This window comes from Vipera berus (assembly GCF_964194415.1).
Source record: "Vipera berus genome assembly, chromosome: 2".
NCBI lineage: Eukaryota > Metazoa > Chordata > Lepidosauria > Squamata > Viperidae > Vipera > Vipera berus.
Window position 1 is genome coordinate 124,965,901 of NC_138203.1, and position 21,579 is coordinate 124,987,479.

At 41.9% G+C, this 21,579-nt stretch overlaps 1 protein-coding gene across 1 annotated transcript; it reads left to right on the forward strand.

Annotated features, from left to right (window-relative positions):
• Window positions 1-230: 230 nt before the first annotated feature.
• Window positions 231-20,455, forward strand: WAS (WASP actin nucleation promoting factor). Its single transcript, XM_081321368.1, has 12 exons — window positions 231-351; window positions 7,201-7,341; window positions 9,905-9,991; window positions 11,338-11,431; window positions 13,188-13,229; window positions 13,621-13,671; window positions 14,359-14,536; window positions 14,798-14,840; window positions 15,826-15,979; window positions 16,703-17,118; window positions 17,853-17,958; window positions 18,307-20,455. The coding sequence occupies exons 1-12, from the start codon at window positions 238-240 to the stop codon at window positions 18,357-18,359; spliced, it is 1,479 nt and encodes a 492-aa protein (XP_081177494.1). The 5' UTR covers window positions 231-237; the 3' UTR covers window positions 18,360-20,455.
• The last annotated feature ends 1,124 nt before the right edge of the window (window positions 20,456-21,579 follow it).

The window sequence follows — 21,579 nt, forward strand, 5'->3', positions numbered from 1 at the left end:
TGCTTTTGTTTCTTAGCGGTATGGGCATTTTCAGACTCCTTCACCCACCTAATCTGCTCTGGTTTCTCTTTGTATTTCAGTTTCTCTCAGCCTTCAGGGTTGCCAGGGCTTTGAAGCAAGATAGAAAACTCATCTATCTCTGGATGAGCCTGGTGGTTTGTTAGCTTCCTGTTCAAAGAAGCCTTTACAATACGGAAGTTTGCTTTGTGAGAGCCTTTACAACCTGACAGGGCTGAGATGAGCCGAAGAACCAAACCTGGAGGCCGAGGACAGCAGGAAAATGTGTCTTCTTGCCTCCTTGAGGAACTTGAAAACCAGCAAGTGTTCGATCTTTTGGGCAGGAAATGCACGGTAATTCTTGTTATTATTCAAGGGAGGAAAGTCCATGGCAGAATGTAGAGTATTCCATGAATGGGAGAGAGAGAGGAGCTTGTCTCTGAGAAACTGGGGAGTTATATGTTGGAATTTCATTGATGAATTAGGATGGGAAATAACTTGGAAGGAAGAAAGCCTACAGCTGAGCCAGTGTCTGATTTCCAGCATGATCTTTCCCCCTAGAAAGTTGCTCAATGGATAAATGAGAACCTGCTAGAAAATTAGCAGGATTAGTAGCATCATTAATAATTCGAAGTTGAAAAATATAGAAGAAATGCCCCCGTGGCATTTACAGTATTACAGTAAGTATGTCTCCTAAGAGTCAATTCCTGCTCATTACATATTTTAGTGTGTTAATCAGTCTGAACATTTGCTTTATGGTCTCGCAGTCAGTAGAAATAACAATCGATGTGATCGAATTAGCTGACAACACTTTTGATATAGACTGTGGAACCATTGGGAAATTTTCTCTTAGCTTTTTAAATCTCCCCCAACTTCCATGCAGAAGCAAGAGGATTTTTTTTTTATGCTGAAAACAACAGCTTGATGTGTTAAGAGACACATGCCGTCTCAAGGCAGGAAGTGGGGAGAGAAAACCACTTCCTCAAAGGCCTAGCAAAAAGCTCTGGCTTGTTAATGACACACTGCCAGTCCTCAGGTGGGGGGCGAAGTCATACCCCCCTCCGGCCCCACCCTGTGTCTTGCTGAAAAGAAGCCTAGTTCAAAACAATGGGCCAGACAACAGAAGAGGAAATATCCTTGGTCCTGGATGAAGTTGTCAAATGATATTTCTTTTTCTTTGAATTATTTACTACATCAGGCCTCATGACTGCATGGCAAAATCAGTTTAATTGCTGTAAGGTCCTTGCAATGTATTTTGGGAACTGTATTTTTGTGGGTATGCTGAGAATTCTCATTTGCCTATTCTGTCAGCTTCATAATTTTATCTATCCAAAATGGGTATCAAAATATTAAACAACATTAAGGAATAAATAAACAGCATTTTACACACACAGAGAGAGAGAGAGAGAGAGAGAGAGAGAGAGAGAGAGAGAGAGAGAGAGAGAGAGAGAGAGAGAGAGAGAGAGAGAGAGAGAGAGAGAGAGAGAGGATTAAAAACCATAGCCAGGAATAAGAACAGTTCATGTAGTGTTCGGATCGATGACACACAGCGAGGCAGTTGTAACAGTGATGTTTATTGATTACACGTGGAGCGAACTGGCCTGCCCGGTCCGGGTAGCTAAATATATATGTCCAGCAGCCGCTGGACGCTAGCCAACCCCCGGCCCGGAATCTCCCGCCAAGGAAACAACACCCAACCCGGGGTCGTGGATTTCCCGCCGGTGGAAAACCACTCCCCTACTAATCTACATATACAACACCCCTTCCCCCCCAGATGAGAATTATTATCTAACATAGTCCTTTAGGTATGTAGGTGGCCTATGAACCCTGGCAGGGTATCTCCCGGGTGAACTGTCTGCCCTGTTGCTCGCTTCCCTGTCATGCCTTGCAGCCTGTTGAGGGACTGTTGCTGGCTGAGGTTCTGCTGGTTGTTGTGTTACTATGGGGCCCGTTGATTGTGGTGCGGTGGTCCCCTGAGGTGGTGGTTCAGGCCCGCTTGGTTGTGTCCCTGGGGCCCTGCTTGTTGGTGAGATGACCCGCCGATCAAGTCTATTGTCGTTGTCATGTGTTAGGTGATCCCCGCCAGTCGCCGCCAGTGTGAACTCAGGGGACCTTTTCCTTAGCTGATCAATGTGCCTCCGGATCTGCCGTTCCCCTTCCCCCTCTATGATGTAGGATAGTGGCCCCACTTTGTCAATGACTACCCCTTGTGTCCACTTTTCCCCATGCCCATAGTTCCTGGCCCACACTAAATCCCCAATGTTCAGGGACCTGGTTGCACTGTCCTGTTCCGTTTCAACGGGCAGCCTATCGGGGTGGAGTCTGTCTAATTTAGTTGTCAACCTTCTGCCCCACCTCATTTCCGCTGGGCTTTTCCCCGTTGCAGTGCATGGTATTGTGTGTTGAGCCAACAAGAACTGGGCTAGTCTCTGGTGCCAGTCTCCCAGAATGATTCTCTTTAATGCTTCCTTGGTAGTCCTGACGTTCCTCTCGGCCAATCCGTTGGAGGAGGGATGGAAGGGGGCCGACGTTGCGTGTCTAATCCAGTTGGCCTTGAGGAAATCCTGAAATTCATTAGATGTGAATTGAGGGCCATTGTCAGAGACCAGTACGTCAGGTAACCCATGGGTGGCAAAGAGTCCCCGCAAAACCTGTATTGTCTTAGCGGATGTCATACTTTTTACAGGCACTACCTCCAACCACCGGGAATAACTATCTACCACTACTAAGAAGGTCTGGCCTTGGAAGGGCCCTGCAAAATCTATGTGTATGCGGGACCAAGGGTTGCGAGCCACCTCCCACCTGTGTACTGGGTTGTGTGTCTGTTCCGGTCTAGACTTCTGGCACTGGTAACACCCTGCTACCCTGTCCTCAATTGCCTTGTCTAGCCCTGGCCACCATAAATGGCTTCTGGCTAGAGCTTTCATGCGAACAATCCCTGGGTGCCCCTCATGTAATTCTGTGATGACTGTGTCCCTCTGTTCCTCTGGTACTACCACCCTGTTTCCCCACAGTAGACACCCGTGATGCGAAGACATTTCATCCGTCCTTCTGTAGTACAGTGTGAATTTGGGGTCTGGGTTTTCATTGGGCCACCCCGCTTGGACCCATGATGCTATTCTGCTGAGTATTTGGTCCTTGCTAGTGGCCTTGGCGATGTCCCGAGCCGTCAAGGGGCATTCCGGCAGTTCCTGAAGTGATAAAATTTGGCCCGCTGGAGCTGGGTCTGTACCTGTGTCTAATAGGGGCAATCTGCTCAGTGCGTCAGCGTGACCCATCTCCTTCCCTGGTCTATGCTTGATGGTGAATGTGTATGCAGCTAAAAAGATTGACCATCTGAGCATCCTTGGGGACATGATTTGGGGTGTCTGTTTGTCAGTGGTAAACAGGCCTAATAGTGGTTTATGATCTGTGAATATTGTGAAGTTCCTGCCATAAAGGTAGTCGTGGAACTTCTTTACACCAGCCACTATGGCCAGTGCCTCCCTGTCAATTTGTGCATAATTCCTCTCTGCCTTGGTTAGGGTTCTGTTATAGTATGCAATTGGCCTTTGCTCCCTGTGGTCATCCATGTGGCTTATTACAGCCCCCACCCCATAAGGTGAAGCGTCACAAGCTAGGTAAATTGGTTTGCCTTCAATGAAATGTGTAACTGTGGATTTGCTGGACAGTATGTCCTTCAGTGTTTGGAAACTCTGTTTGTGTTTTTCCTGCCACTGCCAAGGGGTCTTTTTGTCCAATAGCCTGTGTAGGGGTTCAGCTAAGGCTGCTTTGTGTGGCAGGAATGTGTGGTAGAAATTTATGAGGCCTAAAAATGCTTGGAGTTCTGCTTTATTTTTTGGTTCAGGGGCTAATTTGATTGCTTTGATTTTCCCCTCAGTCGGATGTATGCCTTGAGCATCAATCCTGTATCCTAAAAATTCAGTGGATTTTACCCCAATGAAACACTTTTCCTTTTTCAATTTAAGTCCTGCATCTCTAAATTTCCCCAATACCTTTTCAAGTCTGTCAGCTAGGATCTCTTCAGTTTTTCCAGCAATCAGGACATCATCAAAGTAGGGGCATACTCCAGGTATGCCCTTTAATGTCCTCTCCATCACTTCTTGGAAGATGCCTGGAGCTGCAGCAATTCCAAATTGCAGTCTGTGGACTCGGAATGCCCCCTTGTGGGTAACTATTGTTTGAGCCTCAGCCGCTTCCTTGGAAACAGTGAGTTGCAAATACGCCTGCGCCAAGTCGAGCTTGGCAAAGATGGCGCCATCCTGGATCGTCGCGAGGACCTGCTTCACCGTCGGGACCGGGTAAGCATGCTTTTTCATTGCTAAGTTTAGGGTAGCTTTGTAATCGGCACAAATCCTCACGTCCCCATTAGGTTTAAGGGGAGTGACGATTGGTGTCTCCCAGGGGCCCCCTTCTACTGGTTCCAGCACGCCCTGGCCTACTAACTTTTCTAACTCGGCCTCGATTTTTTGTTTAAGTGCAAAGGGTACCCTTCGGGCCTTAAGCCTGATGGGTTTTATCGCTGGATCCAGGTTAAAGTTAATGGGGGGGCCTTTGTATTGTCCTAATGAGCCATCAAATACGTCTGCGAAATTATCGCAGACGGATTTGAGGGTTCGGCGATGTATGGCGTTAATTCCCCTCACCCAAATGCCTAGGGCCTTGAACCAGTTGAGGTCTACTAGGCTGGTTTTCTGGCCCTCGGTGACCAGGCGTTCTAAGGGGCCCTTGAATCCCTTATTGCTGACGTGGATGGTGACCTTCCCTTTAATTTTTATGGCCGATCTTTGGAAATCGGCTAATTGGATTCGTGTTTGTTTGAGAGGAACCCTATGCCCGCTCCTGGCTTCGATGTGTGCCAAGGTACTGCCCGAGATGATTGATACTGATGCCCCTGAGTCCACTTCCATCCTGCAGGGGATACCCTGTAGTAGGACTTCGATTTTTAATTTAGGGCTCAGTACGTGGTTGACCCCCACCCCCTTCCCGCGGATGGAGGATCGTGCCTGTGGCCTGGGCGTCTCTTTGCCACTATGGCGGGGGGTTACCTTACCTGTGGCCCATGCGTCGATGTCGTGCAGTTGGTTGTCGCGGGGTCTGCTTCGGCAGATTGCTTGAATGTGCCCTGTTTTTCCGCAGTTCCAGCATTTTGCGTTGCGGAACCTGCAGGTTGCTCGGGGGTGACTGCCGCCACAGCTACCGCACTTAGCGTCTGGGTCTCTCGGTCGGGTTGAGCTCTCCCTCATGGATCTTTGTTGTGGTGGTGGTTGTTGTCTTCTGGAACGGTCTGCGCCATCAGGGCGGTTGGTCCTTGCCGGCATCTTTCCGACCCTCCGGGTGATTTCGTCTATGTCCGATTCCCACGGGTAGTCCTCTTCCCCACCGTCCACATGGCTTTCCAGGTTAATTTCAGCTGTGGCGCCATTGCTATTGTGGGGGGGTCGCGTCTCCCTGTAGACTCATACGTGAGTAGTTCGTCCAGGACCTCCTGCAAGTTTCCTGTGGGCTTCGCGATTATTCTATTTTGTAATTGTTCATCTCGCAGCCCAAGGACCACTCTATCTCGGATCCGAATTTCTAAATTGTCATATTTGCAGCGTAGGGCGGCTTCCCTTACGGCAGCTACGAATTGGGTTATCGACTCGCCCGGCTTCTGGTTCCTTTTTTCGAATATTCGCCTCCAGTAAAGTTCCGACCTCTTGGGGGTGAAGTGAACCTTTAGTTTGGCCAGAAGATCTGTGTACGACACGCTTGCCACCGGCGCCGGTTGACACAGCCCTACGGCGACCCGGTAAACCGATGTGCCGCTGATAGTAAGGAGTGCTGCCGCCTTCTTTTGGTCGTCCGTTATGCCATTCACTAGCATGAACCCCTCGACCTGGCCAACGTACTCCTCCCAGTCTTCCGGGTAGTTAGGATCGAATTCCTTCAGAGAACCAACTTGTGCCATGTTCGCTTTTGTGTTGCGGTGATCGGCTGCTTTTTGGCTGACGGCGATTCAAATCTCCTGCTTCACGCGTTGCTTGCTTCCGCCTATTCCTTCGCTGTTCCGCCGACGGATCCCACCTTCGTCGCCACTGTAGTGTTCAGATCGACGACACACAGCGAGGCAGTTGTAACAGTGATGTTTATTGATTACACGTGGAGCGAACTGGCCTGCCCGGTCCAGGTAGCTAAATATATATGTCCAGCAGCCGCTGGACGCTAGCCAACCCCCGGCCCGGAATCTCCCACCAAGGAAACAACACCCAACCTGGGGTCGTGGATTTCCCGCCGGTGGAAAACCACTCCCCTACTAATCTACATATACAACAGTTCAGCTCACATTTTAAATCAAAGCAAAATCTTTCTATTAGCCTAGTCTCTGATTCAAAGCATTGTTTCTCTTAGCTTCCAAAATATTCGGAAATATTGTTTGATTCCCAAATATATAAAAAAATACAATTCGGACCCTAAAAGAATGTGTAGAGTTACTTTCTGTCTAAAGTGCTCTGAAAGATGCCTGATTTAGTTCAGTCTGGCTTATTTCCAAGTATATAAGCTTGCTGCTTAATCCTCATACAGGTGCTTTTGGAGAATGAGGGTATCTCCAAACATTGCAAAACGGGGGGAAATGGGGATTGGGCACTGGAAGAAAAAAGCATTTCTCCAAAACAATATTTTGGATGATTCCACTCACCTCCAGAAACTATTTTTACCGTATTAATTAATTAATTAATTAATTCATTCATTTTGTAGCCTGCTGTAAGCAAAAAAGACTCTTAGTGTGTGATGAATTGGATTTTGTATCCAGGTCAACCAGTGCCTCTTATTTTGCGATTGATGTAGAACAATTTTTCTCATCCTTGGCAATTTTAAAATGTGTCAATTTCAATGTCCAGCATTCCTCATTCAGCATGCTGGCTAGGGAATTCTGGGAGTTGAAGTAGACATATCTTAAAGTTGCCAAGGTTAGGAAATATTGGTACAGAGCAATTATTTTCTGAACTTTTCTAGACTTCCCTGTGCATTATTCCCTTGTAATGTATATTACTGTAGATTTTACAGTTTCTGTGATGTGAAATTCATCACATTTGTGACTGGATAATGCTTTCCCATTTTCCCCATTCCCAGTTATATCTGTTTGAAAAGACCAATTCCTCAGGTGTATGTCATTTTTGCTCGAATTGGATAATTAATTTGTAACTTTCCCTCTTCTGATAGACCATGGTCACAACAGTGGCCCAACTCTTTCTGGCTTTGCCTCAGAGCAGCAGAAACTGGTCCAAGCAAAGTTCTGGAGTGCTGTGTTTCGTAAAGGATGTCCCTAAACGTTCTTACTTCATCCGCATGTATGATCTTAAGGTATCAACTGTTTTACTCCATTGTGATACTTCCCTGCACCTCATTCTGACCATAGGTACATATCTATTGTTCATTCATTGAAATGATGTTACCCAACATCTATTTTCTGGATATTTTATTACTAGAATTCTCAACCAGCCTATTCTTGTTCAGATAGGAGAAAACTAAAAGCCATGCTTCAATTTGCATTGTTTTCTTGCTATTTTCTGCTAGTACTCAGATTTACACTGAATTAAGTAATAGGGTTTATTAGAAAGCGATTGGAACAATCTGATGTTTCTAAGTCAGGCAACTGAATGTAGTTTCCTCTGCCAATCTGCGCAGGAAGCAAAAACAACTTCTTGACAAGCCATCAAACTTGGCTGCTGCATTTTATTCAGCTTGTCCTTTGGCAAATTGTTCTGGGAATGCCCAACTAAAAGAGAACACCTGGTTGAATAACTAATTGTATGTGCTAGGTGCAGTGTATGCCTCCCAGCATACACAAAGGACAGCACAGCAGGAGGCTGATGGTGCAGATCAGCAGAGGGGCTGGACAGCTCCGGGCGATAACTGCTCACTCAGGATAAGCCTAATGACTTAAGCTGTTGACAGCCCCAGGCATGGTAAGCCTGGTGGGAAGCCAGGATCTACACCCATTGTCACCTGCACTGGCAGGAAGCCCAGGTTTGAACTGATTGGATGCCATCCACCTGGGCAGGTACAAATAGACGCCAGGCTTCCCTGTTTCCCCAGTTCGTTCTGTTCAGAATAAACTCATCTCTACCCCAGCTCTGTGTCCGTCTCTATGTGAAGCACGCGACTTTACACTAATGAATGTATATAGGAATGCAGTTAGAAATAATTAGTACAATACAATGCATTGCAATATAATATAATACAATGCATATCTCCATAATAGGAAGACCTAGATACGGTAATCTAATCTATGTCCCTGATGTCTACTATGCCTTCTGGACAATTATTGTCTATGGGGCAAAAATAAAACAACTGCTCCCAGTTCCTTTGACTCATTCTCTTAAGAGATTTGAACCAAACATCCTTTCACATACTGTACAAATTGATCTAGATCTGTGTCTGGTTTACGCACACAGTACTATTCTCATATTATCAAATCTTCTGTAAACATATGAAGAACAGCTGCAGGACTTGGGTTTGGCTAGCCGCTAGTCTAAAGAAAAGAAGAAATAGGGGTGACATGATAGCAGTATTCCAGTAGTTGAGGGGCTGCCACAAAAAAGTCTAATGCTGGGAAAGATTGAGGGCAATAGAAAAAGGGGACGACAGAGAATGAGGTGGCTGGATGCAGTCACTGAAACAGTAGGCGTGAGCCTAAATGAACTCCAGAAAATGGTAGAGGACAGGAAGGCCTGGAGGAACGTTGTCCATGGGATCGCGATGGGTCGGACACGACTTCGCAGCTAACAACAACAACACAAAAAAGAGGGGGTCAAATTATTCTCCAAAGCACCAGAAGGCAGGACAAGAAATAATGGTTGGACACTGATCAAAGAGAGAAGCAACCTGGAATTAAGGAGAAACTTCCTATCAGTGAGGACAATTAACTAGTGAAACATCTTGCCCTCAAAAATCATGGGTGCTCCATCACTGGAGATTTTTAAGAGACTACTAGACAGTCACTTGTCTGAAATGGTATAGGTTCTCCTGCTTGAGCAGGGGGTTGGACTAGAAGACCTCCATGGTCCCTTCCAGCTCTATTCTATTCTAGATTCAGTAAGATCATATCACCGAAATCTTGCAAACCTCAAGGTCTTGCCTGATAATGCTGAAACTTCATGAATTACAAAGCAATTTTAAATGTTAATTATGAGCATCTCTTTTGGGGAGTATCTTATGGAGAAAGCCTGGTGAATACTGTAATACCCAAAAGAACCATGCATCTGGCTTACTGTTCATATATCAGATGTATTAATTTGTACATCAAAATACGTATTTGGATAAGGAGATCTGATTCATCCCCATTTCTACATAGTGTTGAAATTGAAAGCATTGAGCACCATTCCCAATAGCATCATTCAGACATCAGAGCTGGGCTGTAAGAACCATTCTTCCAGATGCAGGCCACTAAATGGGGAGACAAAGAAACTTAGTTCTCCTTATCTATTTTTTTTCCTCCTCTAAATATCTGAAGGCCAAATAGAATTACCCTCCTTAGGTCTTATTTCACATTCAGAAGTACGGAAATACAGAAACATCATTGTTTGCTTGCAAATTATGCCTGCTTTCACTAACTTCTCACACAAATACATCCAGATTTAAAATATTTGTACTCAGCAGTGGTTATACATAAATGGGAAGCCACCAGGGAATTCCAGAGCTGTAGCCTATATGGAATGGGGGGGGGGGGAAATCCTAGTGAAAAGACATGACAAACCACTTCAATTCTATTGCTAAAAAATCTTAAGGGTTGAATCCATTTTGGTTGTGACCTGGAGTTTAGATTGACGTGAAGGATACTTCATCTTTTTGACATTGTCTTAAGAGGGGGAAAACAGTCTGTGAATTAATAAGCATCTTTGCCCATTATTTTGTTTTGATGCAGCAACAGAAGATGACCTGGGAGCAAGAGTTGTACAACCAGATGGTTTATGTTGCTCCCGCAACCTTTTTCCACACCTTTTTAGGAGATGTGAGTACTTGAGTATGGGTGGGTGAATCACTATGGACATATGTGGTGAGACTGACATAGGACTCTGCGGAAGAGAAAAATCTAGAAGAGAAGCATCCATGCTTTTCGAAAACAAAGTCTGCTTCCTCTCATCCCCAGCTCATGGATTAAAAGAGCCTTGGTGGAGCAGTGGGCTAATGCCTCCTTAAGTAACACCAGCTGCCTGCAATTAGTGCAGGTTCGCATCCCACCAGGCTCAAGGTTGACTCAGCCTTCCATCCTTCCGAGGTAGGTAAAATGAGGACCCAGATTGTTGGGGGCAATTAAGCTGACTTTGTAATAATGCCGCTTGGGGGTGTGTGTGAAAGCCCTAATAAGCAGGCATATACATAGAATGAAGGCTACTGCTAAGCTTGTAAGCCGCCCTGAGTCTTCGGAGAAGGGCGGTATATAAATGGAATTAAAATAAATAAATAAATAAATAATACTTTAAAAAGATGTTATCTGTGTAGGGTATTTTGTTAAAACTTTATAGGTAAAGGTAAAGGTTCCCCGCGTGCTAGTTGTTTCCAACTCTAGGGGCTGGTGCTCATCTCCGTTTCAAAGCCGAAGAGCCAGCATTTGTCCAAGGACGTCTCCGTGGTCATGTGGCTGGCATGACTAGACACCAAAGGCGCACGGAACGCTGTTACCTTCCCACCGTAGTGGTCCCTATTTTTCTACTTGCATTTTTACATGCTTTCAAACTGCTAGGTTGGCAGAAGCTGGGATGAGTAACAGGCGCTCACTCTGCTACGTGGCACTCGGGATTCGACCCGCCAAACTGCCGACCTTCTGATCGACAAGCTCAGCGTCCTAACCCACTGAGCCACCGGATCCCTTGTTAAAAACTTTATAGTTTGGCTAAAACAGAACAAAGAAAGGAAGACAAATAGAAAGCAATGTACAGCAACAATAATTAAACATAACGGGGTTTTTTTTCCTCTAGGTAGGAAGAATGCTTGTATAAATGAAATATTAGCTAACAGTTTCAATAAAAACTTACCACATTTCTTAGTAATTGTCCAGACATAATCTACATCTAGAAGCAACTCGCTCATAACATCAGGTCTTCAATCCACTGAATAATCCAGGGCCATGATTTTGTCTTTCCAATGTTAAAAGACTAGCTTCATAGCAAAAAGAAGATAGATCTATACAGCTGTTTTAAAATTAAAACTTTTTAATGCTTGCTTGAAATGGAAAGATTTTTCCCCCCATACTTGTTTAAAAATGTGTATCTAAATCCCTATCTAGAAATGTCTCAGGGAGGATTTGTAGAATTGTGATGCCTTATCACACAGATGTTGTGTTGCATATGCTTGCAGGAGTGCAGTGTGGGACTAAACTTTGCTGATGAACAAGAGGCACAATCTTTTCAACAAATGGTGGAAGAGAAGATTCAGAAGAGGAGCCAGAGGGGTAGGTGGAAGGTCCCTACCAGGAGATATAGCTCCAGGGGATGCTTTTTGTCTGAATCCCATTTCTTCAGGCAATATTTCTCCCGTTTGAAAGATTACTTTGGTGAGAGACCCAGTCGCACCTTAGAAATTAATGCAAGTGAGGAGTTGTGTTTCTGGAAAAATATTACTTTGGGTAGGGGTCTTTTGAGAACCTAGAATTTACAGAAGGGAAATTGATCATTAAATAAAGGTAAAGGTAAAGGTTCCCCTGCACATTCGTGCTAGTTGTTTCCAACTCTAGGGGGCCGGTGCTCATCTCCATTTCAAAGGCGAAGAGCCAGTGCTTGTCCGAGGACATCTCCATGCTTTTGAACTGCTAGGTTGGCAGAAGCTGGGACAAGTAACAGGCGCTCACTCTGTTATGCGGCACTCGGGATTTGACCCGCCAAACTGCCGACCTTCTAATCGACAAGCTCAGCGTCCTAACCCACTGAGCCACCGCGTCCCTATGATCATTAAATACTACTCCCTTAAAAAAAGTGAAAGCTTAGCTGCTTTTGGTCCTGCAACATTCCAAATGCATTTTTTAAAAAGGGAAAATGGAAAGAAATTACAGTAAAGAAAATGCTTCCCTTTATTGGGAATGCAAATGTAATGCAGGCTGTTCAGAGCCCCAAACTGCTTTCTGCAGAATAATTCTGAAATTTAGGCTAATATTTCTACAGAAATATACTTGTTCTGCCTCCAGAAAAATACACACTTGGATCCTTTACCCCACATGGTTGTTTCGTAGTGTTAGGATTCATACCATATTTAATCCTAAAGTGATTTCTTCTTAACCTTCAGATCATCCAGCCAAATCATCCAGATTAGGAAGGAAGAAAACACTCCCCATCTGTCTCCGTTGTTGATCTTCTTGGCAAATTTAAGATTATTGTCCTCTTTCACTGATTACCTTATTTAGGAGGATGGGGGTTGGGTGGGATGCACGGGTAAAGCCTAGCTTCCAACCTGGAGAAGAAATGAATGGAGCTCCTTACTAATCAGATGATGCTGTTGGGAACTTTCCCCCGCCCCCAGAAGTCTCAGGTTCCTCTTGCTGTGATGGCGATAGCCTGAAATGCTTGAAATGCATAGTCTAATTGCTGTGGATGTCACTGAGCTAGATGGTGTGAAGGCCTCACTCGGTCTAAAGATGTTTCCAACTTTCCAGGATTGGGCAGATAGCACCGAAAACATATTTATATTCAGTGGTGGGATTCAGTCAGTTCGCACCAGTTCGGCCGAACCAGTAGCTAATTTTTTTGTTGCTCAGGCCCAGAATGGACTTCCGGAAGTGGCATCCACACAGAGAACTGGTTGTTCACATATCTGAATCCCATCACTGTTTATATTGTCTCAGAATTCCTATGTAATGTTCAGGCTCTTAGGAAGGTTTCAGCAAGGATCTTGATAATAACTTGTGACAACATTCTCCTGGTTTTCGTCAAGGAAATCCAACTGTGCCCACACTAAATGGAACAAACCCTGTGCTACTGTATTCAGACAGCCAGGGCTTTTTTCCTCATAGAACGCTCAGAACGGAGTTCCGGCACCTTTTTTGGATGGAACCTTGTAGGGTAGGCAAAGTGGGTTGTATGACATGTGTGAGTTCCAGCACCTTTTTCTTTTACAAAAAAAGCACTGCAGACAGCCAAATCATTCTAGGAAGTTAAGACCAAGAGCATGAAACATTTTACTGTTAATGTTCTATTTATATTTTTTCTGCTTTCCAGATAACAGACAATTGCCGCCGCCACCCCCTCCAGTGAACGGCGGTATGTATCCCTTGTATTTTTCTCACAATCTGTCCATTATTTGCTTTTTTCAATCAAGCTCCTTCCTGATGTGTATCAGCTACAAATGCTGAGCGAGGAGTAGCCCGTTAATGTCAGTAGGATGGCTGGACAGAATTTCTGATAATAACAGTTTAGCTGTAAGTTGTACTTACTCTGCATTTGCTCTCATTGGTAGAGAGAGTGGGAAATTATTGCTGTAAAGACAGTGGAATCCTAGAAAGATTGATTTGGAGCAGATGGACAGCATTGCCGGTTATGAGAAGTTCTCAGCCAGTCCAGTTTTAGAAAAGACCATTTCAATGCAAATCATTGGCCAGGAACTTTTGACACTGAACTATTTACTGACCATCCGTCTTTTTGCTTTTATTAGATAGAAAAGCAACTTTCTCACGGCCCCCGCTTTCTGGAGTTGATATGAATGGTAAGCATTCCGGTAAAAATTGGGTTGCAGACATCTGAGGGCACGTATGCTTTTTATCTTAGAGTTTGTATCTACAGAGCACAAAAACATAAAACAGCTTTCTTTAAATTGCTTTTAAAATGTGTTGGGACTATGAATTTAGCATAGCTGGAAGAAAATTTGATGTAGATATGTAACAAACTCCAAGTATACACTAGGAAAAACAGTTATTTAAAATATTTCTAGTAAAAGAGCTTTTTAGGACTTTGTTTGAAAATATCCGAAGAGATACAACAGGTGTAGGCAACCCAAGAATCTCCAGATATTATTGGAGTTCCAGCAACCTTAGGAAGAATGATGATGAGGGAAGGAGCTGAGGGTTCAGCATGTTCTGAATGCTAATGGTTACAAAAATGTGTGAGATACATTTTTCCCTTAAAACTGTTTCCACATAAGAGCTCCTAGATTTGCTTAAATTCCACAACCAATAACATAGTCAGGTTGAGGAAGGAGGGAGGGAGGGAGGGAGGGAGGGAGGGAAGGAGGAAGGAAGGAAGGAAGGAAGGAAGGAAGGAAGGAAGGAAGGAAGGAAGGAAGGAAGGAAGGAAGGAAGGAAGGAAGGAAAGATTTTATTGAGTTGTCAGATGTTGTGGTGGTAGTTGTACGGAAGCTGATCGTTCTCTTATCCTTGTCTTGTGTTTCCCAAAGGACCTTGCTCACAGCCAAATTCCCCTTCCACTCCACTGTCTCTGGCAGCTGTTGATATACAGAATCCTGACATCACTTTTTCCCGCTATCGTGGTCTCCCAGTCCCAACTACAGTAGATAAGAAGAAGGGCAAAAAGAAGATTTCTAAGGCTGACATTGGTGCTCCTTGTGGATTTAAGTGAGTCCTTCTAGAGCTATGTAGATTTCTCAGTCCCTTTGGTAGGGTTCCAGATTGACAAAGAGCCAGCTGCCCCATTCCCACTGAGCACAAAGCTCCTAAAAACTCTGCATTTCTCTCTGTTTCCAAGTTTAGATGGCCAGCTAAGTGTATCTTTTCTGCCAATCATTCCACTGGCCATGACATCAGTCAAATTCAGCTCTGATGGAACAAGGTTGATGGTCTTCACCTAACTGGATGTCTTCTATGATTCCTTTTCAGGCACATCCAGCACATTGGATGGGACCCCAGCAGTGGATTTGATGTACGTAGCCCTGCCAATTCTGTTTGAAAGGATATAGTTTTCTGAGGGCTCTTGGGTGTGTGATTAAACTTTTGAGTTATTGCAGCCCAATTCCATTGTTTTATGTGTGAGTTACCCATTTACCCCATGCATGAATGGCAGTCATGAAGCACTTTCTCTTAGTTTTTGCATGTGCATCCAATTTTAAAGTTTCACAGGATCCAATTGCTGTGCAGCCATGATGGACTGGTGGGAAAAAGAAGACAAAGCAAAACTGGCTTACAACTTAATAGGAGGAACTGCTCTCCTTAATACTCAGTTCAGTAGGGCAAGTGTGAACCAGAGGTTTCTTTAATACTAAGGAATTTCCCTCGGTCTTAAGAAGTCTGTTAAGTAGTCTTTCGTACAGCTTGTGCTCTTCGTTTCTTTGGTCTCATTTGGATGCTGGAACAAAAGCTGGAACAAGGGAAGAAAGAAGGGAAACAATTCATTCGCTCTTCCCTCAGCTACCTTCCATGTTTTCTTTCCCCTTCTATGAGCCATTTTATTATTTTCCTTGCAGGAGTTATCTTTCCCCTGCCCCCACCCCCAGCCAAAAACACACACACACAACTATCAGGAACTCTGCATAGCAATGTGTGTGTATACATATTGGGAGTGGTGATATATAGAGTGAGGCGATGTCGCCAACTAAGAGTCAAAGTAAAGATTAAAACCACCATTTTTACTACCATCCATCCTATGAATGTATGTATCTTTGTATGTATGTTGTATTATTTATGTGCTAAATATGGTTCAGGCTTTAGGACCATTTGGTTATGAGGGTTTGAGATAATAATTGGGGCTCCTGTTTGGACGGGGATTTCCTTATCCCTTCTCTCCATGTGATTCCACGTTAAGAGTTATCCTATAATATATACTTGTCCTGGATCATTTTTACTAGCTTAAAAAGGCTGTTATTACACTATCATCCCCATAAATACATGCTGACATATTTTTATTTCAGTTGAACAGTTTGGACCCTGATTTGAAGACATTCTTCTCTAAGGCAGGAATCAGCGATGCTCAGTTGACCGATGCTAAGACTTCAAAGATTATCTTTGATTTCATTGAAGGTCAAGGAGGGTTGGAAGCTGTCAAGGAAGAACTGAGGCGACAAGGTGAGTTGCTGGAGCAGAAAAAATATATCTGGTTCACAGGTGACTTTGATCCCCTTTTTTATTTGATTTGAACCAATCAGTAGTTCCATACCCTGGCATTTATTAATTATGCCACCTACTGAAAGATAAAAGGATTAATTATATTAATCTCGATAGTAAAAATAGAAAGGAATCTTGGGATACTTTAGACAGAAATTTATTTATTTTTCCAATTTATATAGCCACCCATCTCTTAATCTGGCCAGCTCTCATAATTAAAAATAGCCACAGCATGTGAAACAGAACCATTCTTTATAAATGATATTTTATACGTGTTTATGCATGTTATTTTAAATTAATATTTATATTTGAATTCAGTTTATAGTCAGACCAATCATCCACCTAGCATAGTCAGCTGTGAGTGGTAGTTAAAGGTAAAATGCTTTTGATATTGGCATCCACACAGATACAACCATGCAGATTTCTTAGAACAGTGTGGAAATATTTATATAGAATGATCACAATCTGTACTTTTTTGTATTTCCTTGGCATTTGGAATTTATCATTTTCTTATTTGTCTGGAATGATCTTAAGAAAGCTTATTATGCATCTGATGATGTTTGTACCCAATGTAGGCATAGTAAAACCATTTTGTCTTTATACACAACATTTGCTGTTCTTTCTGATTATTATGTGATTTAGCACTCCAGTATCATGAATTTGAATATTCTTTTTTTTTTTCAGGTCCAAGTCATCCCCCACCCCCACCCCCATATCGTGCGAGCCCTCATCCCCCAACTAGTGGGCAAGGCCGAAGTGGTCCTTTACCACCTCTCCCAGGTGCTCCTATGATATCAAATAGGGGAGATGTCCCCTCCCCACCACAATCTTCTAGGCGACCTCTCTGCCCCCAGTGGGGACCACCTCCACCCACTTCACGTTCTGGATCACATCCTCCTCCCCCACCCCCATTAGCATCAGGCCCTCCTCCACCCCCACCCCCACCCCCACCCCCTCCTTCATTCCAGGGTTCTGCACCATGCCCCCCTCCTCCTCCGCCTTCTTCTGGAGGGCTTGGATCACTGGGAGGCCAGCCGTCTATCTCTTCAGGGCGTGGTGCACTGCTGGACCAGATACGCCAAGGAATACAGCTCAACAAGGTGAGATGGCTTTGTTTTAAATTTTATTCACTTATTACTTTTATTATTATATTAATTTATAGCACAGTTTTCTAGTTATTTTGACCCTCCAGGCAGCTTATAAACAAGGTAAAATGTCAGAATAGAAAACAATAACATAAATGTAATAAAACTAAACCATAACTAAAATCAGCATTAAAAGTATATCTAAAAGTTGATTGTTGTGTATCTTTGGGAAATTAGCAAATCAAAGGAAAAATGGTCTAAAATCCTCTTCACCTAATATCTAGAGTTCTAGATAGAGGGAATATTTATATATGGAATTGTATTTAATTATGATACTTTCTCTATTGTTTGCAATCTGACTTGACACAAATTTAGCATATTCCTGAGAAAGATGCTTAAAAATAGTGAGATTACCACTTATATCCACTTATGTAATATCAATTTATACTAGTTCAGTTTTCAATATGCACACAAAAAACTGCAAATTCTTAGTCAGGGTTCTAGAGAGCTTCAGTATAGGAAGCCCTATTTAATATCACTAAGTCATTGGGAGACATTGGGCTAATTACTCCCTCTTCAGCTCAACTCACCTTAGTGGTTCTTGTGAGAAAAATAGGAGGAAGGAATATTAGTTATGTTCACTGCCTTGAGCTATTTCTAAACAATAATAAACACAGGATAAAAGTAATAAATAAATACATATATAAATAAACACATAAACATATGTTTGTATTTTTCATGCATTTTAGACACCCGATGTTGTGGACTCTCCACCTTCCACGCAGAGTCCTGAAGGCCTGGTAGGGGCTCTTATGCATGTGATGCAAAAGAGGAGCAAAGTCATCCACTCTTCAGGTGAGTCTTGTATACATCCATAAGATATTTCTTTCTTTCAGGCTCATACACTTACATATAATTTCTCAAGTTTCCAAAGGTTCAGAGCTTTGTGATTATTTGGACTATAAAAACAAAGCAAAGCTCTGAGGAAGATCCAGTGCCATTTTGTGGGAAGTTCAACTTCAAGTCAGGCTGCGTTGCCCTGGTGTTGGATCAAAAGACATAGGGATCAAGACAACTGAAATGAGTGTTGGAGAGGGAGATGTATATACGCATATCCATATATACTTCTGAGAAGCTGTTGTGCTGACATTCTTGAAATGCTATCCTGTTCTACTGTATTTTCCTGTTCTACTGTATTCATAGATGAAGATGAAGACAATGGCGATGAAGATGATGATGATGAATGGGAAGAGTGAGCCTAGAAATGCACCCTACGCGAAGTTTGATCCTTCTTTCAACCTGTTGCCAGAGGCATTTAATCGGATGATGACTCTGTTATTATTCTCCCCTCCCCATCTCTGCAGATACTTCTGGAATCCCAGTAAGGCAGAGGCAGCTCTGCTTTAATGAGCGCAGCAAAGGGGTTAATTTTTCCATCCTCCTTTTCAAAATCACTTAGGCCTAAACATATTCTCCTCCCTCACCTGTGCACCTGGATGCCTTTGACAAGTTTTAGAAAGTAAGATTGTAATCCTCTCTTTCAGCCCTCCAATTTTGACCATTCATAATCTCCTGCATTTATTTTTCTAATAGTTGTATCATCTTTCAGCCAACCCTTTCCTGAACCTTTCTTTTGCTTACCTAATTGTGTTTTGTCCCCAAGGTTTTGATGCCCAAATGCAGGCATGACAATGACAAGAATGTAAGAAAGTTCTTTTTATTTTTTTTTAAATAAAATCCCTTGTATGCTGTTAACTCATACTGAAACTTTAGTTATTTAAATTGCACATCTTTCAAATTGCACATGTAAATGCTTATTTACATTTTACCAGCATGACACACACACACATAACACATAAACACATACATACATGACACATATAATATTCTCTCTCTCTCTCTCTAATTTTTATAGGGTTAGGGTTTTTATAAAATAACATTCTTAATACTTAGCAAACAGCATGTTGTCTGGGTTCATGTATTTAAAAATCAATGAGTAATAATTAATTTCTATATTATCATAATTTTAGTTAAGCGCTCAGTCTTCTTCTTACTAGTATATATTCAATGTTATAATACATACTATGTTCCTTTCTAACTTGTTTTTCTAGCCATTGATAAAAATTATCCCATGTTCTAAAGTACACTGAGTCTTCTTTCTCTTTTATCTTTAATGTCAATCTGTCCATTTCTGCACAATCCAAAATTTTCTTAGTTCTTCTTCCGTTGGTAAGTTTTCATTTTTCCAATATTGGGCAAATAATATTCTTACTGCAGTTAATACATGTAAAATTAAGTATATACAGTCTTTCTCATAGTTTCCTCCTATTATGCCTAACAGAAACAATTTTGGCTTAAAATCTATATTTTTTTTAGTCGTTTTCTCTAACCATATATGTTTTTTTGACCAAAATCTTTTAGCTTTAGGGCATGTCCATCAGATATGATAATAAGTACCTGGTTTTTGCTTACATTCCAACACTTGCTCGACATATTTTTAAAATTTTTAAACTAATCTCACCGGTGTTAAATGCCATCTGTAAAACATTTTGTGTAAGTTTTCTTTATAAGCCACCGCTTTTGTTAATTTAGCGTCTTTCCCATAAACTTTGCCAGTTTTCTAATTCTATATTATGTCCAAAGTTCTTTGCCCATATTATCATTGCTTTTTTTACTTGTTTCTCTTCCATCTTTAAGCTTAACAAATATTTATAGAGTTTCTTAATCAATTTTTCATGTTTTTAACAGTATCTGGTCAAATTCTGTCTGTTCTTTATAAAATCCCATTGTTCTAACATCTTTTTCATATCTCGAATTTGCAAGTATGGCCACCATGATAAATCAATACCCTGTTCTTGTAAATATTGTGTCTTTCAGTTTCCCTTCATTGTTCAAACTATCTTTATAGGTCACAACTTTCTCATAGTTAATGATACACACACACACACACACACACACACACAAACATATAAACACATACATACATGACACATATGTACTGGAAATTATAGTATTTTCAGTGGATTTGATTCTGAAGTATTCTTTTATTCCCAAAAGAGGGTGTGATTTGTCATTTCTCTCCTTAAACCAGCATTCTGAAGTCTTATTAATCTTAGTGGTTTTCCAGCTACTGGATTCAAATGAGCACAGACAGAAGAGTTTTGCTGTACTACCTGAGGTTATAGAAACTGTTTTCTGAATGGTAGCAGGCTTGGAAGGGGGCTATTGACTGAGAATAAGAGAAGATGGGAAAACTTCATTTCATGCATTGTTCAGGAAAAGGAAATGTACGTTTATAAGAATGTGTTTATTAGACTAAAAATAAAAAAGTAATTCTAAACTTAATTTGAGTCAACTAATTTTTAAAATATTGGCTGAAATTAAATAATCTAATTTCATGAGATTTCAGTTATCTTGTATATTATCTTCTGATATAAGATTTTGGCCATTTAAAAATACTTCAGTTGTAGAAGAACCTGGATATTATTAAGGCATTGGGATATTCTGTTGCTGAACCCTTGTCTAGCTCCTTACTGTAAATTCAGGTTCAATTTTTGAAATTTTGGCATCATGGAGACTATTTAGACAATGTAAACAACCATCACAAGATTCTTTTTTTTCAATTCAAATACACCACAATTTAAATCTTTGGAGAGATACCTCACAGTTTTTAAGTTGTAAAGAAACACCTCTTTTCAACCTAATATAACAAAAATCTTTGAACACTCTGATTTACAACAGGATTCCATTTTTTCTGTCTGTCACATGGCATTAGTCTCAGAGTGCTGAACTCTTCCAGACAGCTGCTGAGAATATAGCAATTTATTCATATTTTTTACAATTTAGAAGATAATGCAGTTCTAATACTGAATGTTAAATATAACTATCCAATTTTGCAGTGTCTAAAGTCAGATGCAGGAGTTAAAACACAAGGACTTACAAATAATAACCCAGAGATCAAAAGATAACAGAGGAATGGAGCAAGATTGTCCTGACAATTGAAAATGAGTTCTTGTTCAGTGTTGGTTAAGGCATTTTAAAAATGGTTCTTGGTACTCATGAGACCAAGCTGGGTGGGACAAATTAAGATTTCATAATTATTTGAAGAGATGGTTGAAGAATGGGGAAATCAGACTGTACTATTTCACAAACTTTTAGTAAAAACATGGATTGTGATGCAAACAGATAATTGTGGTGGTGATTTGGTTATCTGAATCCTTATATATGAATAGGATTCTACCACTGCCATCCGCCCCCCAAACTGGTAAAGGAACCAATTGGCTATATTTCTTCTATAAGATTTAAAAAAGAACACAAAATGGGAATCAGCATTCCTCCAGGGCAGATTTCCCCAGGTGATGCCCACTATATATATTGAATTGTATTTTTATTAGTCCATTAGAATATTTAACTGTATAATTTGAGGAAACAGTACACGTTTTATGCTAATAATGTTTGATGGTTTCAAATTTAATA

Excerpts from the sequence above, each read along its gene's own strand:
- WAS (XM_081321368.1), top strand. The coding sequence starts at position 238 with ATGAGCCGAAGAACCAAACCTGGAGGCCGAGGACAGCAGGAAAATGTG. Across the intron at positions 352-7,200 it reads TTTTGGGCAGGAAATGCACG|ACCATGGTCACAACAGTGGC; the intron begins GTAATTCTTGTT and ends CTCTTCTGATAG. Across the intron at positions 17,959-18,306 it reads CAAAGTCATCCACTCTTCAG|ATGAAGATGAAGACAATGGC; the intron begins GTGAGTCTTGTA and ends CTGTATTCATAG.